Source organism: Eptesicus fuscus, chromosome 12 (genome assembly GCF_027574615.1).
Source record: "Eptesicus fuscus isolate TK198812 chromosome 12, DD_ASM_mEF_20220401, whole genome shotgun sequence".
Lineage (NCBI taxonomy): Eukaryota > Metazoa > Chordata > Mammalia > Chiroptera > Vespertilionidae > Eptesicus > Eptesicus fuscus.
Genome location: NC_072484.1, coordinates 61,633,152 through 61,648,435, shown reverse-complemented (window position 1 = coordinate 61,648,435; position 15,284 = coordinate 61,633,152). Strand labels below are relative to the sequence as shown.

Below are 15,284 nucleotides of genomic sequence, written 5' to 3'. Positions count from 1 at the left end.
AACAGTGATATTACAGACTTTACTACATCTTTAACTTAAGTATAGAAATAAAACGAACAGGGATGTGTGGAAAACGTAAGAATCTCTCACTGTGGCTGATGTGGCTCAGTTAGTCAGAACATCGTCCCATACACCAAAGGTCATGGGTTCAATTTCTAATCAGGTTTCAGGTTCAGGTTCCAGTTGGGGTGCTTACAAGAGGCAACTGATCAATGTTTCTCTCTTACATCGATGTTTCTCTCCCTCTCCCCTCCTCTCTCTCTAAAATCAATAAAACCATATCCTCAGGTAAGAATTTAAAAAAAAAATCTAACTCTCCTTACCATATGCAAGTTACTAAAATGGTGACTGTAGTAACAATGACAATAATAATGAAAGGTAACAATAAAAATAATAAAATCATGTAGCCCAAAACATTTAGTGTCAGGGATGTAACTGTGCTGTGTGTAGGAGGTTTTATATTAATATTCATTACTGTGTGATCCATCAAATTTGCAAATTCCCTACTATTTTCCCTTAATTCTACTCTTAATATCACCTTGACCATCACAACTGAGGATAATGCAGGCATGACAGCTTTTTACACATAGACATTCAGGGATAGAGGTTAACTACACACAAAAAATTTTAAGTGCATCTTACCTAATATCTGAGAGATCACATTTGTTTCCAGCGATAGCCATGACAATGTTTTCTGGACCATGTTCTTTCAGTTCTTTCACCCATTTCTTCAAGGTATGGAATGAGTCCTAAATCCAAAGGATAAATCAAGCATTGGAAAGACCCATCAACATACTAGAGTTATGTGTTCCTAACATAACACTATGCACATAATCCTGTGTAATTCGATACACAGTATTTCAACCAAGTGGAAATACAAACCCAACACAATTTAATGGAGAAAAATATTTTCAGGAGGTTCACGTAGATCAACAAACTACTCCTATCTTGATACACATTCTAATATTAGCAAAATTATACTTAAACTAGAGGCCCAGTGCATGATTGAATGATGCACGTGTAGGGTCCCCTACACGCTTTCGCTTTTCGCGGTGGAGCTGGGTGCCTGTCCGCTGGTGCACCAGGCCTTTCAGAAGCCTCCGCCTGAAAGGCCTGGTGCCGGAGCAGACAGGCACTCAGCTCCCCCACTTTTGATGGTCCGCAGCCGCTGAGGGGGGCTACCCTGCTGTTGAGAGGCGCAGGGTAGCCCCCCTCAGTGGCAGCGGATCCGTGCCTCTCAATGGCCGGATAGGCCACCCCGAGTCCCGCCCCCCAGCCTCCCACCGCCCAATCGTGGGCATAGCAGAGTGATGGTAATTTACATATTACTCTATTATTAGATAGGATAGCCTATAAAAGGTTTCCTTTTCTAAAACTGGAACTTGATAAAGTTAAGCTATATAATCTTAACCAATGTCACCCCAGTAAATTTAATAAAAATATTTCTGTAAAAAATACAAATAAAAAATAAAACTGAAAGCAAATAAGAAAAAAAAACTTCATAGACATGGACAATAGTATGGTGGTTACCAAAAGGAAGAGGGATGAGGGGATAGTAAAGTGTAAGAGTCTGTTTTCCTTTCTGTCCTTTACTCACAACTGTCCTCCAGGAAACAAGCCAAGATAGACACCACGTTTAGGTAAAAGTGGTCAGGAACTCCTGGATTGTAACTGTGATGACTCATTAAACTAGCAGTCCTGTGCACTGAGTCAGCGCTCCAGGAGTGGAAAAAAAAAAAATGTCAGCAAACCACTGCAGTCAGTTGTTGATATCCTGGATCCTCAATGTGAACACTAAAAATATACTTATATGTACACAAACACACTATCCATACATAAACACTCTCCTTGGCATTTTATGTAGTGTGATTGAAACATTGATAGAAGGTCTTTTATAATTATAAAGCATGCAGAACTTAAAAAATAATTTTCCTTTTCCTAAAAAGCTGACATTCTGGACAACAGTACTAGCAGGCATGACCCTGCCTCTACAGGCAAACAGTCAATTTGAAAAATGAATGTTCACCCTAGCAGGTTTGGCTCAGTGGATAGAGCGTTGGCCTGCGGACTGTAGGGTCCCAGGTTTGATTCCGGCCAAGGGCACATGCCCAGGTTGCAAGCTCAATCCCAGGTAGAGGGCATACAGGAGAAGCCAATCGATGATTCTCTTATCATTGATGTTTCTATCTCTCCCTTCCTCTCCTGAATGAATGAATGAATGAATGAATGAATAAATCCTATATAATAAAAGCCTAATATGCTAAGTGTCGGGTCCTCCAGTCGGCCTTTCAACCAATCAAAGCATAATATGCTAATGATATGCTAAGACTGCTCACTATGACGTGCACTGACCACCAGGGAGCAGACAGTCAACCAGTCACTATGACGTGCACTGACGATCAAGGGGCAGACACTCTGACCGGTAGGTTAGTTTGCTGCTGGGGTCTGGCCGATCGGGACTGAGAGAGATGGGCCGGACACAGCCTGGACACAAGGGCTGGCCAACCTCCTGCATCCCTCCCCAGCCCCGATCATGCACCGGTAGGGTCCCTTGGCCTGTGCCCTTTTGCAATCCGGGACCCCTTGGGGGATGTCAGAGAGCCAGTTTTGGCCCAACAGTAGAATGACCAGTCGCTATGATGTGCACTGACCACCAGGAGCTGCCCCCAGGTGGTCAGTGTGCTCCCACCAAGGGAGTGCTGCTCAGCCAGAAGCCGGGCTCATGGCTGGTGAGCACAGTGGCGGTTGCAGGAGCCTCTCCCACCTCTGCAGAAGTGCTAAGGATGTCTGACTGACAGCGTAGGCCCACTCCCCAGGCCTAAGCCATCAGTCGGACATCCCCCGAGGGCTCCCGGACTGTGAGTGGGCACAGGCTGGGCTGAGGGACCCCCCACAAGTGCACAAATTCCGTGCACCAGGCCTCTAGTAAATAAATAAATAAGAATGTTCACTGTTGTTTATCTAAGTTAGCAGATAAACCTGGAATCTTCCTTACATACAGGTGAAATAAACTCAATATCTAGTGTTCATTATTCCTGACAATCACATTATGAAATCTCATTCCAGGCTACTGTCAAGATTTAAGCATGAAATCTCTTCTTTGGTCTTTCTAAGAGAGAGACTCACCATAAATTACATCTAAATTCTAAGGGTGACATGCTTACCTGTTTGGTAATATCATACACTATGACAGCTGCAGCGGATCCACGATAGTACATGGGAGCCAAGGAATGGAACTGTTTAGGAATAATAAATAGTTTTAGACCAAAGTGAACACATTTTATGCAACCCCAAATTAAATATAAAACTTTACCCTACAGTACCCCTAGAAGATCCCTGAATCCCCCTAGAATTTTCCCAGGGTTCATATCAGATATAAATTTTTCTTCTCGACTGCACCTATACACTTATGGTTTACAGACCATGAAATTCACTCTTGGGCAAAGGCCAAAAATAAATTTCCTTTTAAATGTTAATATCCTATGAATTGTCTTTTTTCTGCTGCTCATCACTTATTTAATATGGCTGACCCAGGGCAATCTTATTACAATTACACAGCAGTAAGTAAAAGATGTTTATCAAGAAGAAGAGAGGAGACTGCACGGATCACAAGACTTTCACTGAGCCATTAATGAGGAACATTGCAGCAAGGGCACTCGGCAACCGCCCTCGGGTCTGGGTGACTGCATCCTTCCACCACATGACAAACAGTGAGAGCGATGAGCTCCATTCCAGAATGGGAACAAAGCAAGTCTCACTAGTCACTGGAATCATTTATCTCTAAACAGGATACATATAGATTTTATGTATATTTGAAGAATGTATCTTTGAATATATTTGACTATATTGTGGAGAGGTTTTGAAAGTCAATAAGATAATTCAGCTCAACAAAAAAAAATGGACAAAGGAGATAGATAGATAGATAGATAGATAGATAGATAGATAGATAGATCACAGAGGAAGAGATATAAATTGCCAATGAATATTTTAAACCATGTCCAATTATACTAAAATAAAAGCAATAATGAGGCATTTATTCATTTATTAAATATTCAAAAAATTTATCATATTCAGTCAGTGTGGAATTGGTAAGGGAGGCACTAAGCTACATGGGAATGCGTTTTAAGACTTTCTTATAAAAAGAACATCAGGGAAATACAATTGAACATCAGGGAAATACAATAGAACATCAGGGAAATACAATTCAAAACCACAATGAGATATCACCTCACATCTATTAGGATGGCTATTATCAAACCAAATAAACAAAAACCCCCAAAGCTAACAAGTGTTAGTGAGGATGTGGAGAAAAGGGAACCCTTGTAAATTGTTGGTGGGAATGTAAATTGGTACAACCATTATGGAAAACAGTATGGAGGTTCCTCAAAGAATTACAAATAGAACTACCATAGGATCCCTTTGGGGTATATACATAACCAAGAGAAATGAAATCAGTGCCTCAAAGAGTTATCTGCACTCCCATCTTCATTGCAGTATTAATCACAATGGATAAGACATGGAAACAACCTAAGTGTTCATTAACGAATGAATGGATAAGAAAATGTATATGTATGTGTGTGAATACATATATTTATATGTATACTAGAAGCCCAGCGTGCGATTTGAAATTGCGTGGCACCACCCAACCTCCTCCTGTCCTGTCGACCCGTTATGGCGTCCTGGTTAATTAGCATATTTCTCTATTTTATAGATATGTATATAGATATAATGGAATATTATCCAGCCTTAGAAAAGGAGTGCCTGCCATTTTCAACAACATGGATGAGCCTGGTGTACATCATGCTAAATGAAATAAGCTAGACACCAAAAGAAAAACACTGCATGATTTCTCTTATATATGGAATCTAAAAAAGTCAAATATATAGAAGCGGAGAATAGAACAGTGGCTACAAGGAGTTTAGGGGGGAAGGAAAATGTTGGTCAAAGTTGTAGTTACGTTAGATGAATAAGTTATAGAGATGTAATATACAGCACGATGACTATCCTATATAATAAAAGGCTAATATGCATATCGACCAAACGGTGGAATGACCAGTCACTATGATGCACATTGACCACCAGAGGGCAGACACTCAATGCAGAAGCTGCCCCCTGGTGGTCAGTGCGCTCCCACAGGGGGAGCACCGCTCAGTCAGAAGCCAGGCTCATGGTTGGCGAGTACAGCAGCGAGTACAGTGGTGGGAGACTCTCACACTTCCGCGGCAGTGCTAAGGATGTCCGACTGCTGGCTTAGGCCCGCTCTCCACGGGGAGTGGGCCAAAGCCATTAGTCGGACATCCCCCGAGGGCTCCCAGACTGCAGGAGGGCGCAGACCGGGCTGAGGTTCCCCCCGCCCCCCCCTCCCCCAAGTGCATGAATTTCGTGCACCGAGCCTCTAGTGGTTAATAATAGTATGTTAAATCTGGAAATTTGTCAAGAAGCTAGATTTCAGATGCTTTCACAACTAAAAAAAGGTAAGAAGATAAGCTAATTACACTGACAATAGTAATCATTTTACTATGTATACATACATCAAATCATCATGTTGTATACCTGAAATATATATATGAATTTTTTTTTTTTTAAAAAACACCTTCTTTCAAAGCCACTGTCAGTAATATATATCAAAAGTTTAAATGTGCATACTGGTCAAACCAGTATTTCCACTTGGTAGGAACATATACTAGAGTGATCTTCATACACACAAAGATACCATCTCGGTTGCACATGGGAACAAATATTATGAAATCAACCTAGATTAATCATAGAGAATGCACTAATGGTATATGTATGTAAGGGAATATTCCACAACAATTAAAATGATGAGGAGGATTTTTATTTCTGGGAAAAGGTATCTCTGACATACTGTTAAGTAAAAAAACAGATTCAAAGCAGCATATGCAGCATAATATAATTTAAGTAAAATGTGTGTAGGTGTCTATGTGTATAGGTATAAAATGCTTCTCAAAATGTTAACAGTGGAATTTCTAGTGATTTGTACATTTTCCTTACAAGAGTCTGAATAGTATACATTTTTACAATAATTTTTAAATAAAATGGTTTTTAACTTTTTAAAAAGTAGCCATTTTTATTGGGGAGTAGGAGAGGGCACAGGGAGGGAAGGAAGCAAGAACGGATCCTGAAGCTTTTCCAGCAAACAACAAAAGCATCACTCATTCATTTTTATTTTTCACCCAATACTTATCCTGGAATAAGTACTTGCCAAACTGAAATGATCCTATTTGGAAATCTGAAGCACATCAGTCCCCCACGTTTCCCTTTCATTGTTCCCCTATTATTGCTAGTGTGGCTCTCACAGAGTGGACAGAAGCAGGCAACTCTTGCCGAACTCCATGCCTTCAGGCGCGTCGCCACCTTAAAAAGAAGCTGGTGCCTCTGTGGTGGTCGGGCTGGATGGAGCTCAGGATGAACTCAGGAGTTCCCAGCTGAAGGGCCTGGGCCACTTGCCAGGACTCACCAGAGGACAGCAAGCCATTTCCATGGGTGCCTTTCCATAGTCACTGACTGCCAACACTGTGTTTGTTATCATTTTAATCCACCCTTTGGCAATTCAGTCCACATGTAGAAAACAAAATAAAAATTTCTGCCCAAACGAAGAAAAATACCACAATGTATTTCTGAAACAGTCCTGCTTTGCTAAGGGTAAGGGAATGCATATAAAAGTGTCCTTGTAGCGCGATCATATAAAATTTTCATTTTTTCAAAATAGCCTCCATATAAGACTGGTCCATTTAAACACATCAAATTTGAGAATCAGTACAAAATGTATATCTCAAAAATCAAGATACAAGTGGACTCAAGCACAAAGAGGGACGAACCGTGGCTATCTTCTAAGACAGAGTTCATTTTCAGCTGTAGGACCATGAACTGAATCCAAAATGGTCACTGGTGTGCTGGTCTCATGAATTATTGAATAGGTCTTTGTATATAATGCATTACTTGTTCTTTCCTTCCTCCAAATGGAATCATTTTGAAATAAATCTGTTGGTGAAGCCACTTACACGACTTTATTGCCGGGGACTTGGGAGTTTTAATGACTTCAAGTTCGCATCTCAGTTCTAAAACCCAATAATGCATTGACCAAAGGATAATACTTGTGGTGGACAAGAGGATAAATCACTTCCAGCCTACAATATACATACTTTTCCTCATACAAATATAAAACAAAAGCACCACAATCAGCCTCAATACTCAACAGGACATAAGCACTCCCATAAAAGATTTTTTTCTGGGAACAAAGTTCATAATCAGGGGAAGCTGATAAAATTTTTTTAAATCTCACCTTGAAAGGTTATTTGAAAATTAGCAAAACAGATGCCAATTCAAAATCCTTTCTTCCCTAACTATCAAACAGAGTATCTGTAATACCAAATTAAAGTTTTCAGAGAACTCTTAGAAGAAACACAGGAAATTGTGAAAAGCCAATTTGTCCCTTCAAAAGAAATGGCTGTCTGTGTCCTTAGTATGTGTGAATGCTTGTGGTTTTATGTTTGTTTTTTAAAAAAATGTTTTTATTCATTTTAGAGAGAGAGAAAATGGAGGGGGGCGGGGAGAAACATGGATGTGAGAAACATCGATTGGTTGCCTCTCGCACGCCCCCTGACAGAGGATGGAACCTGCAACCTGGGTATGTGCCCTGACCAGGAACTGAACCAGCGACCTTTCGGTACATGGGACAATGCTCAACCAATTGAGCCATACCAGCCAGGGCAAATGCTTGTTTTTTTCATTGCTGACTGTCTACAGCAGGGGTGGACAATGTCCTGAGAAATCATTTGGTCTGGCCCTGCCAAGGCATTATGGGTGAGTTAATTAAATGTTTGATCAAACATAGCAGGCTAATTTTTAAGTTGATAATTTTGTATGGCCCAGGAATGATGTTATAAATATCCAAATGGCCCTTGGCAGAAAAAAGGTTCTCCGTCCCTGGTCCACAGGATAAGAGAGAAGAGAATGGCCTTCGAGCACCTTAGGCCCTCAGCTCTGACAGATGGATGCTAATAACCCTGTCCCCACTTTCATCATCTGGTAGAAGCAACTGGCCAATGTATTTTGAGAGCATTGAAAACGTTCATACACTTTGATTCAACAATTCCACTTCTGAAGGGAATAATCAGAGATGATCACAAAGTAACTGATAGATCCTCCCTTCCCCCAACTGGTGGGTGGAGTATGACGTAACCTGAGTACCTAACCAGGCACCTTATATGGACTATACATTGAACCACCAATCAGCACCTGCCAAATACCCTAAGCCCTTGTCCCTAAGTACCTGAGTGACTAACTATGTACCTTATATGGACCATACATTAAGCCACCAATCAGCGTGTGCCGAGTACACTAAGCCCCCATTCCTTCCCATTCCTCCCCTCAAAAGGCGAGTTCACCTCTGTATGTGTTGCTGTTCTCCCCTTGCGAGACAGCCCCGCAGGTCCTTCTCCCGAAGGTCCTGGTTTTCGACCTCTGTCTGATCTTTCAGTAACCAGAATTCATTCTAGAATGATCAATAATGCTGAAAAATTGGAACCACCCTTAATGCCTAACCATCAGGGACTAAAAACAAATTTGGCTTAGCAATATAATGGACTATTGGGTAGCAATTTAAACTCAGGTTTCTGAAGAACATGAAATGGCACAGGAGGAAAGATGGCCTAGTTTGGTATTTTCTAAAGGTCTTCTGCAGAACCCTGTATTCCTGAGGTGCTTTCTGGGGGGTGGCGGGGGGGGGGGGGGGGGGGGGGACTTTCTTAGCCAAATAAGTTTGAGAAACACTACATATAACAATGTTCCCTGGAGACTTACATGATACTATTAGTACCTTAAAGACTCCGAAAAATGTCTATAGTAAAAAAACCATTTATTTTGGTTTGAACTCAGGATTCCTAATTTATTTTTGAAGTAGTAATTATTAACATCTAGGGAACCAGTGTGCTCAGAACCAACCACAGGGCGTAGTATGAAGATCTAGAATCAAGGCAGAATCCGGAGACCTGTGCCTGGCTTTACACTCTTCCATACTTTGTAAAATGGAGGAAGTGGTAAGGATAGGGTTGGTGGTGATAGCGAAGGTGCTTCCAGCTCTGTGACAACACTCGCGGCCAAGGTGAGGCAGACTCTGGATAGAAAGAACCGCCTTCCCTTGCCGGGCTCTTGATTTTACAGAGGCCTTACCTGCAACACAAACCTCCCTTCTTCCTATCCCACACTATCATGTGTGTGTGTGTGTACTCAGCATACAGTGGAAAGTATTATTCCAAGAAATCTCCTAATCCCTCAGACCACCCAGTCTGCTTCAGGCAAAATTCCTTAAACGCAGGTTTGTGGCATCATAAATTCCACAGCAGCAAAACTCGGCATGTCAAGAATGAGCAGTGGTGGAAAATACACGAAGTTTCCAAACAAGGACAGGCTCCAGCTGGGCTTGGCCTCCCCAGATGAGGATTATCCAGGCCCCAAGTCTCAGGCATCAGGTCCAGGAACTTGCAGGGATTGGTTCTATGTTATGATTATTGGAGAACGCTCTGTCCCTGGAGAGTGGCTTCAAAGCATCCTGAGAGCCGGTGCTGGTCTATCTCAGGTGCCAGTGCACAATCAGAAAGGTTAACCCTCCCACAGAACACTGGGGCCGTGGACAGTCAAGGGCAGAAGCCCAAACATCCTGAGGGCCATTGGGATTCAAACAAGGAGGGAAGTGGTAGAGGAAAATTCCTGACATTCCCAACATTCTCACACTCTCAGCTGGCAAAAGTTGAATGGAAAAACCATTACTGAATGTTCTCTCTGTGCCATTCAGAAGAACACCCCTGACTTTCGCACAGACCCTCTCTCTCCACAGAAAAGCAGAGGGTCTGTTTCATATGCTTACTCAGATGTCCTAAAGCCCAACAGTATATAAAGTTGAACAGAAAAGGGGCTGGGAGACTACAGCACACTGAACTATTAACAGTACTTATTTCTGAATAATTCCATACAGGCAGGCCACCATTTATTTTAATATTTCTGATTTTTTAAAAAAAAATTTAACAGGATACGGTACTTCTGCAATGAGAAGGGGCCTTTTTCCCTTTCTTTTTACTTTTTTCTTTTAATGTGCCAATTATCAAATAGCTTCCTCAGCATTCAGGAATCAAAGGAATGAAGCTAAGTACCAGGACGGGGTGGGGCTTAGAGGTGACCTGACATGTGTTTGACTTCCATGGACAAGGTTGCTGTGCAAATTTTCTGTAGGAGAAAATGATCCAACACAAACCCAAACACTTTTCCATTAAAAGGTGTTGTGGGGGACGGCATGGATTAGTGTCTTTTAAAAGACAAGGTAATGAACTGGCATATTTTGATGCCTAGAATAATGTATAAAACAGAATCAAGGTTCTGAAATGCTATTGAAATTCATTTTTCCTACCCATGAATACACAACTGCAGGCAAATGGAATCTCCTAAAAGTCCAGAACTATGGCTCACCCCACCCACAGCCACCGTTTCATGCAGTTGGAGGAAATGCCATTCAGGTTGGTCATGTCTCTCCCTTTCTCTTCTCTGCTCAGGTTGGTTTAGTCTCTCATCCTTAGCCCTCCTGTTCCAGGTAAATGTCCAACTTTGAGATAAGTCTCCCTGCAGAATAGGACAACAGGTAAACATCACCAGGACCACGCCCAAACAGGCAAACAGCACTGGGGACCACGCCCAAACAGGACAGACCCACTACGCCCTCCTTTCCCCAGCCCATGCCATCTTGCCTTGACTGCCATCCAGAAGCTTCCATCAGAACATTTAGATATTACAGTGGCCTCCACGCTGGCTACACAATAGCCAGAGGGACCCTGTTTTTAACAGCTGACTTTATGGCATTTATTTACCTCAAGCATGTCAAACTCACGGCCCATGGGCCGCATGTGGCCCACAGTGAATATTTTTGTGGCCCAGCCAATATAATGGTATGTAAGAAACATTTTAATAAACAATTCGTAACTTAATTTTTACACTATCCTGTTATACATAATTATTAATAACAAACTACAACGTTCGCTAATGACTGATTACTATAACCGTGTTGCATTCATTTCCCTTACAAGCCTTACGCGCAGGCGCACCATTTCTCTCCACTAATACTAGCAGCGAATATTTTAGCAGCCAATTGCCATGTCGTTAGTCTTGGACTGACTTGTTTGTTATGTGCAACAGGAAATTTTTTGCTTTGGGAGAACAAGAAAAATAGGTTTATTTGCGTTACACTTACTAATCTGTGCACTTATTCAGTGTCTGGTAAGTTAATGTTCAAGAAAAAAATATTAATTTTTATTAAAATGTTCTATTATTTTATGTTAACAATTATTTATTTCAGCCCTTTGTATTCAGCAAGTCTCTATCGAAATAAACCTACCTTTCTATGAAAATTGAAGCTTTTTGTTCTTTTGTGGCCCACATAAACTTAAAACTTATTTGATCCGTGTTAGCCTTTGAGATTGACATGCTTGATTTACATAGACCAGTGGTCGGCAAACTGCGGCTCTGCTGACTAATGAGTTTGCCGACCACTGACATAGACCATTAAATCTATTTTCAACATTTTATTATAGAAATTTTCAAACATATACACAAGAAGAGAGCATAATATGATGCACGTCCATTTTCTCATCCCCTAGGCTCAAGATCATCCCTAACACCTGGTCCCTGGCATGTTCCTACCCTCTCCTCACTTCCCACCCACTCTACCACTGGAGTCTTCTGAAGTAGACACTTAACATCATATTGTGCTAATTGTAAAGCAGAGTAATTTCTTCAAATAAAAGCCAAATTGTGTCACTTTCCTGTTCATACTTACTAAACATAAAATCCAAACTCTGTACTCTGGTGTCTAAGGCCCTAGATACTCAAACACTAGGCCCTCTTCCTGTTTGCTTCAGCCTCTGGACTCCTCTCTGCTCTGACACAAGCAGCCACATGGAGCCTCAAGGCCTTCCCACATACCTTCCCCCAACCTGGACCCTGCTCCCCTCAACATCCGCAAGGCTCACTCCCTCATTTCATCACACCTTTTCTCAACTGCCACCTCCTCTGAGAACCCATCCCTGACCCCCTATCTAGGCCACAGCAGGGACTCATATTTAATGACTGAACACATGATGAATCAATAACCCTGTCAAGGCAGGTAGACGATAGGGCTGTTCTCATTTTATAGATGAGGGAATAGGCTCAGAATGGTTAAGTAAATTGCCCACAGACACCCAGCTCTTCTATGGTAGAACTAGACCTTGAACACAGGAATTCTAACAACAAATCCCATGCTTTGTCCATCCCTCAGTTGCTTCTCTGAAACAAAACATTGCTTAAGATGATGAAATGAAGATTTAGCTTATGCCGAATTTACTCATTTATTTGACAAGTATCTACTGAACACTTGATACATGACAGGTACTGTTCTTAGCAATGGGGAGATACGAGTTGGTAGGCAGAATGATACCCTCTAAAGATGTCCACGTCCTAATCCTTGGAATCTGTGAATATATTATGGTCCATGGCAAAGGGGGATTAAGGTTGGAGTTAAGGTTGCTAACCAACTGATCCTGATAGGGGGAGATTGTCCTAGATTGTCCAGGTGGGCCCAATGTCAACCCAATGGTCCTTACTAGTGGAAAAGGGAGGCAAGAGAGTCAGAGAGATTTGAAGATGCTGTGCTGCTGATTTTGAAGATGGAGGAAGGGGCCACTAACCAAGGAAAACAGGCAGTCTCTCTGAAAGAGGCAAGGAAACTGATTCTTCCCGGAGCCTCCAGAAAGGAACACAGCCCTGATTGTAGTTTATATTGGCCATCAGACTCATTTTGGACTTCTGCCCTTCAGAACTGTGAGAGAAGGAATATACTAAATGTGTGGTCATCTGTTACAGCAGCCACAGGAAACAAACAGAAAAGGGGAAGAAGACAAGATCCCTGGCCTCAAAAAGTGAATGTTTTCTTGGAGTGAAGGATGAAGTCAGACTGCCTTCAAAGGGGCTGCTCTGGATACAAATGTCTCCAAACAGCCATGTCTGTGCTCTGAGGGCACGCCAGCTGTCCCTGTTTAGATGTGTCCTTGAGCACCTCAGGAGCATGTCCTTTTGGTAATTACATGAAGTCCAGGTGCCTAATTTCCTTGTCAAGAATGAGATTCATAGGCCTCATAGTGCCCTTTGCCTGCATTTTAACCAGATTTAGGAAATTAACTGTATAAAAGAAAAAATAGGGAGAGGAGGGGAGAAGACAAAACACAACCAGGTAAAGTACTTCTTAGATGCTTAATAAATGCAACCCTACCTCACCCCCAATGCCTATCTCCAGCTCGGATGCTGTAATCTTTGCCACAGGTCCTCTGAGAGTCAGCAGAACGGAAATTGGCGTCAACCCAAAGGCACAGACAGTGTCTCACAATTAGAAGCTACGTAGGGCATCCCAGACTAAAATACACACCAGTAAAACATCGTGGCAAACTTGTGAAGAATCTAACAGTCACCTTCCCTCCTAGAACCTGCCTGTTCCTGAGGAAGGCAAAGGGGGAGGGGAACGCAGAAGGGGAAGGGGGCTGGGTCTACCATCAGGCAAGAGAAGCTCATCCTTGTTTTCTAAGATCAACTCGGGGTTGAGATTTTCCTCCCCACTGTTCCTGTCTCACACTTCCCATTCCCTTTCCTTCACTCCCAGCTTTCCCATCTCACCGGCCGCGTACAAAAATGTTTTGAGTGTTTTCCAAAGGACTTATTAAATTTATTCTAACATGTGGACATGTCCTTCCTCCTTCTCTCCTGTCAGTGGCATCCTGACACCCAAAGGGCAGTTCTGCACCTTAGTTCCTAATTTCCTAAATGACATCAACACCCCAAACAGCACGGCTCTGGGGATATATGCCAGCAAAGTGGCTCCAGCTCTGCCCACACAGCTGCTAGCAGACGCCCCTCCTCAAATATCACTGCCATGCTTTCCTTCTGCAGCTGTTGTCGCCCATTTTAAACATCACTGTACCTCTTCAGCTATAGCTGAATCACCTTTTAACTGAAGGTGATTCCTGAGGCTTCTTCTAAAAGAAAACGACATGGCACAGCCGTATTGATGGCTATTGATCTCATTTTTAATAGCATACACCTAACGGCAAGCTTCTAATCTGTCTTCTGGCCATGCGGGGAGGGGGGAGAGGGAATATTTAGAATATTTATCTCATCAGATCTCAATTTGCACTAATTAAAGGCACTGTTCTCTTGGGGAAGGAGGGGGATAGCAAAATCGTATATTTACTCTCTCATCGAAGGGAAGTTCTTAGGAAAACCGTTCTCTAGTGGATTTGTGGGGAAGATGCCATAGGGTGAAGCATTCCCCGCCAACAGCAAGCTAGAAGCCAGATTTTGAATGTGTGCTCTTTGCTGGTGGTGTGTGGAGCTGGGCCTGCTATTTCCAGTGGCTGCAGGGCAAGCGAAGGGGAAAACAAAGAGCAGCTCGTTCTGAGCTTGTAAGAGGCCTCATTCTTCAGCCCCGCCCCCCCCCCCCCCCCCCCCCCGCAAGTCAAACTTTCTCTGACTCTAGCCATGGCCTATGAATAGTGAACCACTTTCTTGACCATAGACTCTAGGGCAGTGGTTCTCAACCTTTCTAATGCCGCGACCCTTTAATACAGTTCCTCATGTTGTGGTGACCCCCAACCATAAAATTATTTTCGTTGCTACTTCATAACTGTAATTTTGCTACTGTTAATTAATTGTAATGTAAATATCTGTGTTTTCTGATGGTCTTAGGAACCACTAGCAGGGTCGCCTAAGACCATCGGAAACACATTTAAACCGTTATGCAGGCAGTCCACTAGGAAGGACAGGCAGCTTAACACAGACTTCAACCAAATGAAACAAAAGAATAAAATATTAATATTTTCCATATTAGATTCTTAAAATAAGCTGCTCTGCTGGGCCGGTGTGGCTCAATGGTCGAGCATCAACCTATGAACCAGGTCACAGTTCCATTCCCCGGTTGCAGGCTCGGTCCCCAGGAGGTGGCATGCAGGAAGCAGCCAATCAATGACTCTTACTCATCATTGATGTTTCTAACTCCCTCTCCCTTCCTCTCTGAAATCAACAAAAAATATATATTAAATAAATAAATAAATAAAATAATGTTGCTCTGATGGATCAAACCAAGGGAATGAAGCCTGAAATTCTTCCGATACTGACATTGTAAATTCTGTTATCCCATGGATTGTGATTGTGTTTTACAGCAGAAGCAATGATTTGGAAGCACACATCTAGGA

At 42.4% G+C, this 15,284-nt stretch overlaps 1 protein-coding gene across 2 annotated transcripts in view; it reads right to left on the bottom strand.

Annotated features, from left to right (window-relative positions):
* RAB31 (RAB31, member RAS oncogene family) overlaps positions 1-15,284 on the bottom strand; it is a 119,726-nt gene that overhangs the window by 39,356 nt on the left and 65,086 nt on the right. For both annotated transcript variants that reach the window (XR_008557594.1, XM_008159802.3), the window contains exons 4-5: positions 3,165-3,236; positions 643-749 (exon numbers count right to left, since the gene is read on the bottom strand). Coding sequence is in view for 1 of the 2 variants with exons in the window: in XM_008159802.3 (XP_008158024.1) it covers positions 643-749; positions 3,165-3,236 (179 nt within the window). In the remaining variant the exon portion in view is untranslated. The remainder of the gene's footprint in view (positions 1-642; positions 750-3,164; positions 3,237-15,284) is intronic.